The sequence below is a fragment of the Ceratosolen solmsi genome, unplaced genomic scaffold (genome assembly GCF_000503995.2).
Source record: "Ceratosolen solmsi marchali unplaced genomic scaffold, CerSol_1.0 scaffold11, whole genome shotgun sequence".
Taxonomy (NCBI): Eukaryota; Metazoa; Arthropoda; class Insecta; order Hymenoptera; family Agaonidae; genus Ceratosolen; species Ceratosolen solmsi.
This window is the reverse complement of record NW_011948416.1, coordinates 7,032,241-7,048,343: the sequence shown is the minus strand read 5'-3', so window position 1 is coordinate 7,048,343 and position 16,103 is coordinate 7,032,241. Positions and strand designations below refer to the sequence as shown.

The window sequence follows — 16,103 nt, the reverse complement described above, 5'->3', positions numbered from 1 at the left end:
ATTCCATAAGGCCACCTGTTTATTTAGTAAATTTATTAATACAATTTCAAAAGTTATATTCAGGTGGAAACAATTTTTTTTTCATCGCTTATATTTCACAAATACATGTAATTTTAATACTTTTTAAATTTTTTAATTAATCACAACTACCAACAGCATTCTAATTAATTTCAATAAGATTTGTTATATTCTATTAATTTCTATTTATCCCATTACAATATAATCTTAATACTAATTAACATCTTTTATAAATATTATTTCAATAACTTTTATAAAAGATATAAATTTCTTCAAATAAATCAATATACATGATTTTTCGGAATCGCAAATTAATTTCCGACTTTCAAAGTTTTATATTGTTCTTATAAGATGTAGCAAACGTAAAATATAAAACTATTTAACAAAATTTATATAAAACTAAACTCGTGCTAATATCGCCTAATGACATTTGCTATATATATATATATATATATTTGTCAACCCTTGAGGGCCTAAAGAAATGAAAGATTTATCATAAATTTCGGTGGCCTTAAATGTCGCAATTTTCTTAATGTTTTTTCAGAGTATTCGACCATCAATTATAAACACTATATACATACATTTTTATACAGAGATTTTTTATTCATTTGTGACAACTTATTATTACTATATTTCAATATCCTCGACATTTTCTTATTAAATTTGTTCGTATTGAAATTAGATATATATTTTTATGTTATATCAATATTGTATATTTAGCATTAATTTATTAAAGAAGATAAAATTAATGACTTGAGATTTATATTTATCCAAATTTATTTACATTTCAATAAAGCATTCTGTATAACTGACACCAATCCGAAGGAATCCTAAGTAAAGTTCGGTTTCTAATTTATAATTTAAATACAAAAAACTTATTTTATTGACTTTGAATAAAAATTTCAATATTTAATATTTTTGTATCATTTAGCGAACTATTTTTTTTCATGCTAAAAGGAAAAACTTATATACAGCCTAAACGTGACAGTTTCTACAATTGCTATTGAGAACGGTCATACAATGTACATTACAGTAATTATCCTTGGTTTATTAACGTAAATGTTTATAGAAATTAAATATCAATACCGAATTTATTTCATAATATATAACAATTTCTGTGATTGAAGGAAGACTATATTTCATATAAAGCATGATATAATATATATTCTGTTATTAAAAAATTTAAAATAATCAAGAATTATTAAGAAAGCTGTAATAATGAATTGTTTGAGTCTACGTGATATCTATTTGAGTCATTTAGGCGATAATTTTAATCTATAAATTATTAATTTATATAATAATTATATTTTTCAAATTTCAATCTAACAATATTTTCGAATGAGATTTAATAGTGGAAAATAAGATTTATCGTATAATCATTGGCGTAAGATCTTATTTTCAATTATTATATATGATGTAATTATCTGAGAAAGTACATGGCAGTGATACTTAAAATAATAAAAAATCTTCTGAAAACTTTTAAAATTTTAATAAAAATCTGATAAAAATCGTGGTTTATAAAGAAGTAGCATTGTATTTAGCGACCTAGTGATATAATATTTTTATGATAAAAAAATTTACAGATTTCGACTGCAGGAAGCTTGAAAGAATATTCGTGTGCGAAGCATTTTATTCGTATCACTTTTCTTACATGTAAACACCCCAATCAATACGTATAACTACAAAATGATTATTTTAACGTTTCATGACCACGTATGTAGGTACATGGTTAAAATTCAATCGATAATACTTAATTGAAAATCGCTGGTGTCCTTAATATTAAGGAATAAATATGAAAAAAAAACAAGAATTTTTCTATTTTTTAAATTTTATTTTGTTATTAATTTATATATTTATATAAATTATTTTCATTAATTTATAAATATAAAATTTTTCAATATAAAATTTTCCATTAATAACCATATTCGTTCTGAAAACAATTCTAACACAATTGTTAAATACCAATTATATACAAACAAATGTTATCATGATTAGTTATAATATTTATAATTTTATAATATAAATTATAATTCTCAGAATAAATATATTTATCGAACAAAAAAGACAATGACTTATGATTATTATTTATCGATAAGTTATTAATTTAAATCTGCTAATGTATTATAATTATATTTATTTTTACGATTTATTCAACATGAGGAAAAACAGATACCCCGGCTTCATTTAGTTTTGGAAATGTTTTTATGTCATTTACATAGTAATTCCAAAGTTTTTAATTCTTTTCGTGCTGTATGGAATCGTCATTTTTCGTCAACTATACGAAAGCTTTATGAAAAAGACAACCATAATGTTAATATAAAATAAAATAAATTAAATCACAATAAGCCTAATGACTACTTTTCGAGGCTATGTAGTAAATAAATATATAACGCATCGGTAATAATTATACCGACATACTGTAAAACTATCTTTCAACGTACTGTATTCTATGTGCCTTCTTGCTTTTAAGTTCATGCCATTTTAATCATCCAGCACTTGTAAAATCGAAAGCAGAAGATTTCCACGTAAGCATAAGCGTAATATAAATCTAATGAAATATATTGTATATTGTATATTGTTGTCTGTACGATAAAAATGTTTATGATACCAAATTTAAAAATTATTTTACTATTATAATATGAAGATTGTATTCTACCATGTCGAACTTTCAATCAACATTCTATCACTGTGAATAATGTAATCCATTTTCATTCATAATTAGCACGTGTACCATAAGTGTTTTTCTAAAAATAAAATCTGTCGAATATTTATGTTATTATTGTTATTTCATTGATGATAATGAAGTGTCTCTCAATTTCTTTATTTCTCCTTCGGCTTTTCAATCCTTATTAATCGAATTAGCATCTTAATCTTTCCCAATTATCTGTGTTTGTCCTGTTTAGGCAACGGTAGTTGATTAAAGCCAATAGAGATTTATTTAATTTTATAAGAATTACATATCAAATTCAATGTATATATATAAAATTAAAATTTGAAGTATAATCTTATCAATTTATGAATATAATTATGTGTTCTCATTTTCTGAGAATAATTGTTTCCCTTAACTCAAGATCAATATATAGCATTTCCACGAGTCGGAAGTGCGCATGTCAAATGCACCTATTCAGCATGTTTGATAATAGCTATGGGAATAACTTGCTCACATATTACATCGTGACAGTAAGTAACTATAATATATAACTATAAGTTTTATTAAAATAATTTATAATATTTATTATATATTATAATAAATATAAAATTATTATAATAAAGTTTTATTAAAAAAATAAAAAATATATATATATATATATATATATATATATATATATTTATATGTAACTAAATTATGCACTTTACTTAACATAAAAAAATATTCACAATATGATATTATGCATTGTACGTATGCATTTAGATAAATTTTCTATATTCAATACACATCAAGAATCTAAATATTTTTTCAAAATTATTAGTATTAATTTATGTAAAAATTTATACGATAATCTAATTATTTTCTTATCTAATTTTAATTATCAATAAAACTTGTTTCAATGGATCTACTTAAAGTCATACTCAGATTATAAATTCTGATTTAAAAATTTAAACAATTCGATCAAGTGAAAATTTTTCAAAATAAGAACGTATGTAAAATGACAAACTGCAATATATTTTGGTAAAAATAAAATTATTTATAATAACATTGACATATTTTTCATATAATACGTAATCTACAAATGATGTCGATACCATTGAATCCAAGCAAATCTATGTTACATGAGAGGACAGATATAGAATGTGTAGTGGTACTTTTGAGTTAGAACATCTTTATGTCATATATATCCTACATAGCCTTACAGAACTACAAAGTTATGTACTTATTTATTATTTTACAAAATTATATAATGTTTGGAGATTGATGGATGTAATGCCACACTTTCCTTTTTAAATCCTTGATTATATGTTTTCATGAAAATTAATTAATTAAGATATTATATTCGATTGCCTTAATTATAATTATTTCAGTAAAAATGTATTCGTATTGAATGTTCCTGAAATATTTTGTAGCCTCAAGTTTGTAGCCTCTTGTTTGTACGATTTTTACTTGGTAGTGTAAATTAAATATTTAAAACAAGATAAAGAATTTTAGTATTTAATTGAGAATATTTTTTAGACATAAGTTACATAAAGTAAAATTTTGTAACAAAAATGACATATAATTTTATAATCAAATATATTTTTTAATCAATAAAGTGCTTTTAGATGAAAAGAAGTTAACTGTGTGGATATCTAACTTTTAAAATTAGTATCATGAAATCGTGTAAGAATGCATGTAATAAATTTCACTATGTTAAATATGAAACAAACTTTTGCAAAACTTTTTCTAAACAAGATTTTCACTTATTATTTTAATTTTTGTTTATTATTTCCATAGATACCTATTAAATAAATATAAATAGTTTTTTTTATTCTAAATATATATAATTTTACGAATTATAAAGAGAAACGATGTTTTAGATCTTAATCGACTTTTGTTATCTTAAACTAAAATCTCAGTCTCTCGTTCCTGATCAGGCATCCTCACAACTCACATGTTCTTCTCCCCCCCCCCTTCACTCGCTCTTTTTCTCTATCTATCTATCAATCTATCTATGTCCTTCTTCCATTTTGTTGCGACCCTACCTTCTTTAATTACGAATCTTTCTAGTGCTTTCCCCTTTGCAATGCCATCAAGTTTCGTCAGGTGTGTCACATTACCATTACATTTCTCCTCATTCGTAGTTCTTAGTCAACATTCTAATGAACAATTTTATGTTTCAAAAAAATTAATTGTTTTATGCATTAATTGTAATTTAAATTTTGAATAAAATTTTTTTGAATCATTTTAGAAAAGATCTCAATACTTATGCAGTAAAAATATTTAACAAGTAAAAATTTTATTAATTAAATTGATAAAATTATCTTCAAGTATTTCATTGGAAAATATTAAAGCTTTGCTTCATATACAACGTATAAAACGAATGGCTTTATATTTAATTACTTATAATTAATATTTATTTATTTTTATATTTTATTTATGAATATATATTTTTCACTAAAGATATAACTGTATTTACTTAAAAATCAGAAAACATTACAAACTATATTTTTATAGTTTAACATTATTGATTATAGATATGTTTTATTAATGTGATAACTTTCGAAATCTACAAAATTTATTTTATAAATATCAAATATTATTGATTCGTTGACATTACAATTTATCAACACCATATATTATGGGTTTATCGAAGGAATTGATGTTACTTAGGCACACGCGCGCGCGCGCGCACACGAACGCATATATGTACGATATAAATTTTGCATTAGATTATAAATATATATTTTGCAGTATATTCATATCTCTACTATTGCCTACTATTGTCCTTTTTGACATATCTTTCATTATTATTTTTTATTAAATACATTAATAAATATATTTTATATTTATAATAACTAAATTAATAATAAATGCATATACATTAGTACATGCATAGAAATTTATTTAAACATATATGTTGCAATTTTTAAAAAAAGCTTGTCTATTTGCTCTTATTTTTTTCTCTTGTAACAATTGAGCAAAAATTATTTTAGCAAAAAAAATTAATAAACTTTTGAAGACCATTACCAAATGATTGGTAAATCAGTAATATTTAATATTATTTTAATAAATTTTTTTTTAACATTAGTAAATCAAACCTATATATTATACTTATACATAATATATTGTATATAACAATGAATTTGCGAATTAAAATATATTGTCTGTATCATATATTATCAATTGTATGGCATCGTTTATATGGTAATAAATGAGATTAGAAAAACTAATTACTTTTTCTGTAATACAGTTATATTTGGTAAATAGATAATAAATTGGCCCATTTATTATCCCTACAGGTTATGCCACTTTCATGCATTAAATTACATGAAAGTGATTGCGTTTAAGATTCGACTGACGTATGTCAGGATCACGTAGCTTTTAACGCTTTCTAGCTTCGCGCGTATATATTTATAGTTTCTTCTTTTGTTATTATCCGCCAGATTATTCTCTAATTTTTGATTGTATTATTTTATTAATCCTTTTAATTTTATTTATGAGACGAGATTAAAAAAGTGATAGAATACTGAAAGTTACGGAAAATATGGAGAAAGTGAGGAAAAGTTGGTAAACCGAAATGGAATAATTTTAATTCTCGCTCAAGACTTAATTATAAATAATCATTGTTTCCTAGGACCGAATCAAATTACTTAACAATCAAATCTTTTTATTTGATCCGCAAAAATATATAGGTAACGTCCTAACTCCTCTCGTTAATATTCATGATTGAATAAATTTTTAGTCAAGCCAATGCATGAAAGAGACCGATTTCTTTTATATAGTTTCCTTGAATTATCTAATTATCTAATAAAGTAATAGAATATATACTTAATTTTCAGTAATATATATTATTTATAGAATAAATAATCAAAACGATCACATTCAAAACAAACTAAAATTTGTTTTCGAATGCTATTATATAATCACTTCACCGATTAAAAGCTTTAATAAAAAATACATTAATCACTTTCTTCTATCTAGTTGTAAAATATTAGTCTAAAATAACTATTTATTGGATTTAAAATTGTAAATGTTTTTTCAATTAAACACATATTGATTGAGAAAATTATTACTAATATATTACACGTACATAATTCATTTTAATCTTTTAATGAAATAAACATTTTTGTAAATTTATTCTCTCAGTTTCTATTTTGTTTAACATTTTCTATATATTAATTCATTAGTTTGGATAGTCATTGATTTATATTGTTTTTTTATTATTGTTTCCTGTATTCTATTAATTAGTTTTTGGCAAACATAATCTTTTGGCTTTATATGCGCAGCTTTTGTATTAATGTTTGAGGGAATATATATCATATCTATAAATATATCTATAAATATAATATGCGAATGGTTATTCTATTTTAATAATCTAGAGAATCTTAATATCTATCTATAGAACTATCTAGAGATATCTAGAGAATTTTAATAATCTAGATGAAAAATTCGATATTTAAAATTTATCATTCAAAATTGTTATATGCAAGAGAAAATGATATAGGCAAAATATCAAATAAATGTAAGTCATCAAATAATTTTAGCTGACATACCAGACAAGCTGTCCTTTTAAAAAAGATTAAAAAAGATAAATTATTTAAAAATAATCTTGATTTTATTATCCTTATTTAAATATTTTAGATATATATTTGATTGATCCCTTGTAGCCTTTCTATTGAAATACGATGATTTTCACAAAATTCAAAATTGTTAACCTCGAACAATATTTTTCATTGTGCATTTGTATTTACTTTTGTAATATATAACTAGATGATCAAACTACTTATTGTAAATATGTATACGCATTATTTCTTCAAAATTTAAATTAATTTATTGCAATTATTAATGTAATATTAATATTAAAGAATTTAAAATAGAGGAAATAATAAAATAGAATATGGCGTTGTGAATAAATTGGGTTAAAATATAATGAAAAATACCATTAATGTGTAAACCTTATTTTGAAAAATTCTATAAGAAAACTAAATTGTTGAATTGGTAAAACTTAGCAGAAGTACGGTATAGAGACGAGTTTAAATAAATTAATGCAATAAAATTTAAATTGGCATCTGGAATTTGCCTTCTTTATGTGCATACTCAATAAAGTCAATCTGCATTATTCCAATGTGGAGAAGAAATAAGGATAGTGAATACTGCTATTATATGATAATAGAATAAATTTATATTATTCGAGAAATTGTATCTAATACATTTATAAGTAGTATTATTCAAGTATTAATTTTATAAAAGGAATAGATGCATAATTATCCGAATGCAATTATTTTTATACAAGTATGCGCCAGTGACACTAGACACATTATTAACAGTGAAATTCATTTTTCTCGCCATACACTCGTTGTTATAAATATCGATTGCGAGCTTTATGCTTTATTAAATTTTTGACCTGACTGTGCGAGCTCAAGTGGTAGCGAAAGTCGAATGCACATTCCCTTGAGAATCAAAAATAAGGAAACTATTTTAGAGCCACGTACTTGATTCAATAAATTGTATAGTAAAATTCATAGTAAAATTAGAGAAAGTATAATATCACATTAATGGAAATAATTTCATTAAGAAGGAAGACTAGATTCATATTAAAAGAAATTTAATGATTATATATTCTCTGCATTATGTTTCCATTCAATAATCATTAAATATAAATATAAATTTTTATTATATATATTTATTTTATTTATATTATACATAAAGTAAATGCAAATAAATATTTAGAATTCTATGTATTTCAAATCTTAAGGTAAATATCGTTTAAATTAATTTTTATATATAATATTATTTATTGAAGTATTAATTATTTATTGTTCAGTGAGATTTGGTGTATTATCATGGTATGAAATATTTATTTAGTATTTAATTATAATTTTTCAATAATATTATCATAATGCAGTATATTTTTAGATATCTTGAAAATAATTTCATCTTACGAATAAAAAATATCAATATTAATAAATTTAATATCAGAATTGCATTATAAATAATTACATTGTAAATCGATGTACTAGTAATGTCAATGTGGATAAATATAAATAGAATTCAACTTATTTTTTATAAATAAAAGTGTGGGTTACAAAAAATACCATTTTGTAACCGACCAACGAAAATACACGAAAAGTAATATCACATAAATTAATATATGCCGATTTTAGTATATAATATTGGAATAAATAATAAATAGCCTGATTAAAGAATTAAATAATTTAAATTTATAATATGTATACAATTCAAACGAAAATAAAATTTTAAGAAAGAAATGGATCTGTTGCTATTATTCACTTAACATAACAAGAACAAACTCATATTTATAGTTATGTAACTTGTTTATATCTCTTTATATAATAATATTAAATTAATTAATTTTGTCAATATAAAATATTCAGAAATTAAAAAATCGTGAATTATTTTAATTATAATAAATTAAATTAATATACTCATTATAAACGTATCTATTCATGTCTTCCATAATCATATTTGTAGTTCACATGTAAAAAATACTAATTGTTATATAATATTTATATATGCGCAGATACATTTTCAAAAAAAAAGGTAAAAATAAAATATTCTATTATTGAATGAAACGGATCGGCTCATTTTTGTATTCTAATTAATAATTAAAAGTTACTGTTGTGTTTAAAGTTTTAACTTGAATATTTATTGTTAATGTTTATTTAATGTGGAATTATTTTACTTTTAATGTGTTAAAAGAAAACTATTTTTTAGCTCACAATAATTATAGATTAAATATACTATCGTTTTATATGCGTCCTTGCATTTCATATATACTACTGGATGATCAAGCAAGAAAGTTCTAAGGATAAGCTCAAATAACATTTTAAGAGCTAACGTTTATACAGCTAACTAAAATGAACCAATGCGAATGTCAAAATTTACTGATGGAGTAATAAATCACTGATACTATCGCCGATCAAGGCCCTCTAAATTACTTTTCGGATGTATTGCATTCGTTGCTCATTTATATAATACTATTCACTAGCGTCAAACATCTTTGTTAGTTAATTTATTTGAAGAACTCTATCTGCTAATACAAACATGATCCTAGAATTACCAAAGAGGAGATCAACTCTAATAATAGATTTTGGATAAGATAAAACTTTTGACAACAGCTGTTGTCCTTGCCGTTTTCTCTGAGAAAATGAAAAATGTCGGTAATTACTCAATAATAGATACTTAATTTAATATATCTGAATTAAAACTAATTTTTGAGCAAATGAGCAAATTAATAGTTGGTCGATAGACATTATTCAAATGCCAATTTTGTTGGCAATGATAATAGTTGAAATCCAGAGACACGATTGAATTATTGATTAATTTCTTTTATAAACAAAGTTCATTAAAGATATAGTATTTATCATACATAAAAAGAAAATATATTTTACATTAAGATAAATATCAAGAGCATTTGTGTTCCGTTTGAACAAATTAAACAAATCAAACAAACAAACTCACAACAATCAGAAACTTATCATAAAGCTTGAATAGAATTTCATATAATACAGTAAATAGAAACTGTGATTTTATTTTATTCTTAGATAAAATTGTCTAATTAGTCAAAGAATAAAATTGAAAACCGAAATATTTATCTACATTTACATAAGTCATAAAAACAAACATTCATAAAATAAGTAAAGTAAATATATAAATATAATACCTTAATATTGTCTATTATTAAATTATTTGAAAATCAGTCTAATAATTAATCAATTTCGTAGTTAAAGTTAACAGTTTTATTATAAATTTGGAGTAGATATATCTGAAAAACTCTTGTATTTTAAAAACTAATGTATATCATAATTCTCTTTTAGATATTCTATTTATCACATAAAATTATATAATGTTTTAGATTCTGGAAAATTAATCTGTTATTATTTTAACACTATCCCTCGGTAAAACTTAATCATGTTATTTGGCACAAAAATAATTTATCAAAATTGTTAGGACATAACGTATGATTAATTACATTTACTTTGCAGTTTAAATAAATTTTAATTGTAATTTAATTTTGCCAATGGTAAGACTTTTTTAAAATTAAATGCAATCATATCAAACGAAAGCTTATGCAATAGGTTTAATTACAATTATATATAACTATTATAACAATTACAACCACAATAGTTGTTAAATAAACGAATGTATTATCTTTTTATCGGTAATAATCATTGTTTTTGATTTATGAAAGTTCTATAATTATACTGTAAATGCATGATCATGTTCTTCCGTTACATATTTAATTAAATTAAATTATTTTCAAATATATTATTATTTTGTTTTTAAGAATTATTGGTACAATCAAAAGGATATTATTATTTTATAACTCTGTTATTGTTACAAATTTTAATAAATTAATTATAAAGCTAATGATAATACAAATATGACATATTAATAAGTCTTTGCGTTCAAATTTGGGGTTTTCATTAAATATGTTAAATATTAGGAATAAATATGACAACGATCGAAAAGTTAAAGTTTAAGAAAATATCACTAAAATGTCCATTAGTTAAAAAAGAAATTTATGCTAACTTTAAATAAGAATTGATTTCGTCACTCATAATGCATAATATTAGAATCTTTCATAAATAACGTTATTATTTGTAATTTATTATCACTTCCTTTAATACATTATTTAACTGTATTAAGTATATAATTGATATCAATATAAACTCTATCTAATTATTGATATTACAAATGCATTAAAAATCCGTATGAAAAATTAATTTTTATTTAATTATATTTTTACACAAATGATCTCTTCACAATAGTTATATAACTCAATTAAACCATAGAAATTGATAAATTAATGGATTTGCAATTTTTATAAAATTTTAAATTAATTTAGATGATATTCATTTTACTTATATTAAGTCCACAGGAAATTGTAAAAATACTTAATTCCTTTAGACTTTAATAATTTCATATAATTGATAAAGTTAACTTTTTTGAATTTTTACGTCTAATCTACGATTTTATTAAATTTTTAATTTTTAAAATAATAAATGTACCATAATAACATAAATATATTAATTTATCATAAAAGTGAAACATTTTCTCTTGCTTATAAACTTGAATAAATCGGATAGTAAATGATTATTATCGCAAGCAAATAATTAAATATATGAAAATATTTAAAAATATATTCCACATATTAAGAATAGTTTAAATACGGCAAAAAATAATGCTGAAGGAAAGTATTCATATATAAGTACAGCGCATGTAATATATATTTGTCAATCTAACTTCGATAAAAATTCTAATCTATACTACATCGTTAATTAATTTGTTTTTAAGCATATTAAATTATATTGTTAAGATTAAAATTATTTAAAAATTTGCAAAATTTTAATTGCATTTGAATGAATGTATTGTAAATTATTAAAAATATTTCATTTGAGTATATAATTTTCATAGTTTGTTTTTCTTGTAAAATTAAAAGTTTAAGCGAAATATTGTGAAACAAGTGAATTTTTATTTTTCTTAAAGTGTGTTAGACATAATCAATTACAATATTTGTAAAAAAAAAAAAAAAAAAAACAAACAAAAAAAAACACAGATTATAAAACCATTTTACATAACAATCACTATTTCACAAATATCATAATATTTGTAATAATGAGAGATTTTATTATGTTTTAATATTGTTATACGATCATGAATTATGATTACTTTTAATGTAACGTTTTTTTCTCGCTGCTTTTAAAATATTCCACCATTATCATTTATATAGCATTTTTATTATACCCACAGATATATTTTGATACTTGTTGAAAAGTTCCTGGTTCCATTGATTTTATTGATTAAACACCAATAAAAAAAAGGGGAAAAAATCAATGTCAACAAACAATATACATACGTTAGATAATTTCTTTAAATTGAATTTTTAGAAAAATAAAGTTTCCTATTCATAACAATATTACTTTTATTGTATTGATTTGATAAAATTAACTAAAGTATAAAGTAATAAAATCATTTTCTTCTTTTTTTTATGCAATTACATCTGTTAATAATTTCCTGGAATAATAATTCAGGTGAAGTACTAGCAGGTATTTCCCTCAGTAAATGTAAAATCATAATAATAATATTTTACTATTAATGAAAATTCTTGTTCTATCTCTTTCACTGCCTTAAGAAACAACAAGAATATATATAAATTTTTGTTTAATACTATAAATGCAAATTCTCAATATTTTCGTCAATTTGTAAATATTCTTAGAATTTTATCGTAAAATTACCCTTGAATAGAACCTATGAAAAATGCCCCTCAACACGTTCATTGAAATATTTCATAAATTTAATTGATATATAGACATCATTATCGATATACATATAAATAATCAAAGATAAATCACTTACCTGTATGCTCCCTGCGACGATCCGACTCAATCCACGATAATGAACAAATCGATTACAAGAAAGTATTAACGGACAAATTCGAAATTTAAGAACAAATTGCGATTGTGCAAAAGTGCGTCTTGAGCACCATCGGTCGGACATGCAGAAAACTGTCGCGCTTCACTTACCTTCAGCTCCTCCTGGCGCCTGTGGGCGAGCAACATGAGCTGCTTGCGTTCGTCGTCGGAAATGACGGGCTCGCGTGGAGGCGCCCCCGAGCCTCTCTTCGATAACTTTACAATTATCTTCGACTTCTCGTTTTTGCCAACGAAATCTCGCAGCTTGTTGCCGCGCAATAACTCTTTTCCAGAGAACCACAATTGAGCCATTTGCAAATCAATCACCTGAGTATGCGTATGAGTTACGTGTTAAGCGCATTGTCGTTTAAAAATATGTAGTAAAAGAAAGAATTTTAAAAATATGTAGTAAAAGAAAAGAAGAAGAAGAAGAAGAAGAAGAAGAAGAAGAAGAAGAATGGACAAAAAGATAGAAATTTTCAAGTTCACGGCATTTCAGTTTTCATTTTTTTTTTTTTTTGTTTTAAATAAGGAAACTATTTTATTGCCTATTTTGATGTCACTACGCTTTATAAAACACATTCGTAGGCAATTTATCAACTTTATCAGCCTTTACAAATACGTATATTCATCGCTTGGTTACCAAGCTAAATAACAAAATTATTGGAAATTTAGTATTATTATTATTCTTATTACCTCGAGAGATGCATGAGTGCCGCTAAGATCTTCGTTATTTTCAAATTCCAGACGAATTACATCGTGAGGTGGTAAACCCATTGGGTAAACAATCATAACGGCACCACGTAAAATATCTAAAGCTTCTTGAACAACTTTTTGAGTTACTAATTTATCTTCGTTTATTAATTTCTAATGGTAAATGCATAAAATTAGAATGATAATACTTAGATAGATAAAGCCGATGCCATTCAAGACTTATTTCATAATTATTTATTATGTTATTTTTTATTTTATAATTTCATAATCGTCTAAGATGATAGTAATACGAAAAATTTTTAGTGGAATGTCAATGTAAATGTATATGTAAATTGTATAAACAAGCTTAAAAATACTATCTGAGCCGAGTGCATACAGTAGTAACATAGTTTTCGATGTTATAATTCGTAAATAATTGTAAATAAATATTCGTAATTTATATTTATCTTCTTGAAATTGATTTTATTCTGCTGTAGAATTCAGGATACAGCCATTGATTTATTATTATATTGAGTTATCCGGATATGTAATATGTTATATCGATGATGAAATAAAATAATCGAATACTTTTGGCATTTGCTTTTGAACTGAATAAAATATAAACTCGCTTAAATAGATTTGAGAATAAGTTCTCATAAAGGAACCAAAAAAAAAACAATCTTACCTTCGATATCTTTGCACGAGCATCTTCTATAGCTTTTTTAATGACATGTTGCATATTTTCCGAAGGCTGTCTGCCATTTCTACGACCTAAAGATTATAATAAGAGTCCTTTACGGTCAAAATTATAAAAACAAAAGAAAAGTGATCTTTCCCGTAGTATATTAATCTTAGATCTAACCATTACTACACATTTAATGTTTTAATGAATCATCGCTTAATAAATTTAAGGCAATCCAAATAAAATTACTTATCAACAATAAAAAGCACTCTTTTAATATCGATATCAAAGACAAAGAATAAAAAAAAACAACAATAAAAACACGAATTACCCGTTAACATTAATTGAGCCGAAAATTTACCTTAAACTGCCTTTTGCCAAAAAAAAAAAAAAAAAAAAAAAAAACGTAGAAGAAAAAGCTATTATTCACTTAAATACGTTTCAAACTAATCTTACCCATTACATCTTTATTAAAGGTCCATCCACTCGAAGGTATGCATTTATCGCCCCATTCATCTTTTAAATGTAACTCCTCTACTTGTTCGTCGGTTAAACCAATCATATTTGGAGGTAACATTGTTCCATGATTGGCTAAATCATCCAAGTCTAGTTTAATTATAAATAGCATGAAGTAACAAGTATCGTTGTTGCTTTTCACAATTGAAAAATATAAACAATACAGATTTATAATTGTTTTTTATCAAAGCAATTGCAATTATGTTGTTGGTAGAGAGAGAGAGAGAGAGAGAGAGAGAGAGAGAGACAGAGAGAGAGAGAGAGAGAGAGAGATAATTTGGAAGAGTGAAGAATAACGTTGAAAGCCAAAGTTATGAGAATAAAAATATTTAAGTTAATAATATCAAATTACTGTTATACCATAACAAAGTCTGGATACTTTCAAACGACCATTGTGTATGATAGTTATCTCGTGAATAATGTCATCAACCATTGATTCCACGCTGGCATCGAAAAGAAATTGGTTTTCCGAAAGTTTCTTCACGTGTAGTCTCACCATTTTCATCGATAGTATCACCTCTCGAAAGTTTATATTTATTTTACCACTACTCAATTGATATTCGATAAATATTATAACCTCTTCATTTATTTATATTTGCATACTAATGATCTGATATACTATACTGCCTTCAAGAGGTCAAAAATCTGACTAATATATCTCGTTGGTAACCAGTGCTATTGACCAAACAAATACGTAACAACGAAACTTATTAAGAAAATTAAAGGCAATAATCCCACGTGAAATATTTTATATTAATGACGAAATGGTAATTTTATCATTACTTATACTCTATAACATTAGCCATGAATTATTTATCATTTATTATCAAGAAACAAAAAAAATGATAGAATGTTGATTTTTCAATTTTAACTGTTATTTATTCATTTTTTTCTTTTTTTTTATCGAGGATAATGAAATAAGTACTATAGAATAAATGTAATAACATTATAGATATTTTAAAATGTAGATTAAGTCTATTTGAAAACGATCCAAAAGCATACGAATATGTATATATTATTTAGCATGCACTTAAACGTAAAGTAAGTAAAACATTCAAAATTTATTTACGATTTGCTTTCAAATGATTCTTAACAATTTTTAAACAGTATATTACAATATAAA

At 23.6% G+C, this 16,103-nt stretch overlaps 1 protein-coding gene across 1 annotated transcript; it reads right to left on the bottom strand.

Annotated features, from left to right (window-relative positions):
• Nucleotides 1–9,681: 9,681 nt before the first annotated feature.
• On the bottom strand, nucleotides 9,682–15,479 carry LOC105359482 (UPF0769 protein C21orf59 homolog). Its single transcript, XM_011496095.1, has 6 exons — nucleotides 15,341–15,479; nucleotides 14,921–15,070; nucleotides 14,468–14,553; nucleotides 13,786–13,956; nucleotides 13,201–13,416; nucleotides 9,682–9,813 (listed from the first exon to the last, which is right to left on the bottom strand). The coding sequence occupies exons 1-6, from the start codon at nucleotides 15,477–15,479 to the stop codon at nucleotides 9,682–9,684; spliced, it is 894 nt and encodes a 297-aa protein (XP_011494397.1).
• Nucleotides 15,480–16,103: the final 624 nt, after the last annotated feature.

Excerpts from the sequence above, each read along its gene's own strand:
- LOC105359482 (XM_011496095.1), bottom strand. The coding sequence starts at position 15,479 with ATGGTGAGACTACACGTGAAGAAACTTTCGGAAAACCAATTTCTTTTC. Across the intron at positions 15,071-15,340 it reads AGTATCCAGACTTTGTTATG|ACTTGGATGATTTAGCCAAT; the intron begins GTATAACAGTAA and ends TAATTAAACTAG. Across the intron at positions 9,814-13,200 it reads GGCGCCAGGAGGAGCTGAAG|AGAAAACGGCAAGGACAACA; the intron begins GTAAGTGAAGCG and ends TCATTTTCTCAG.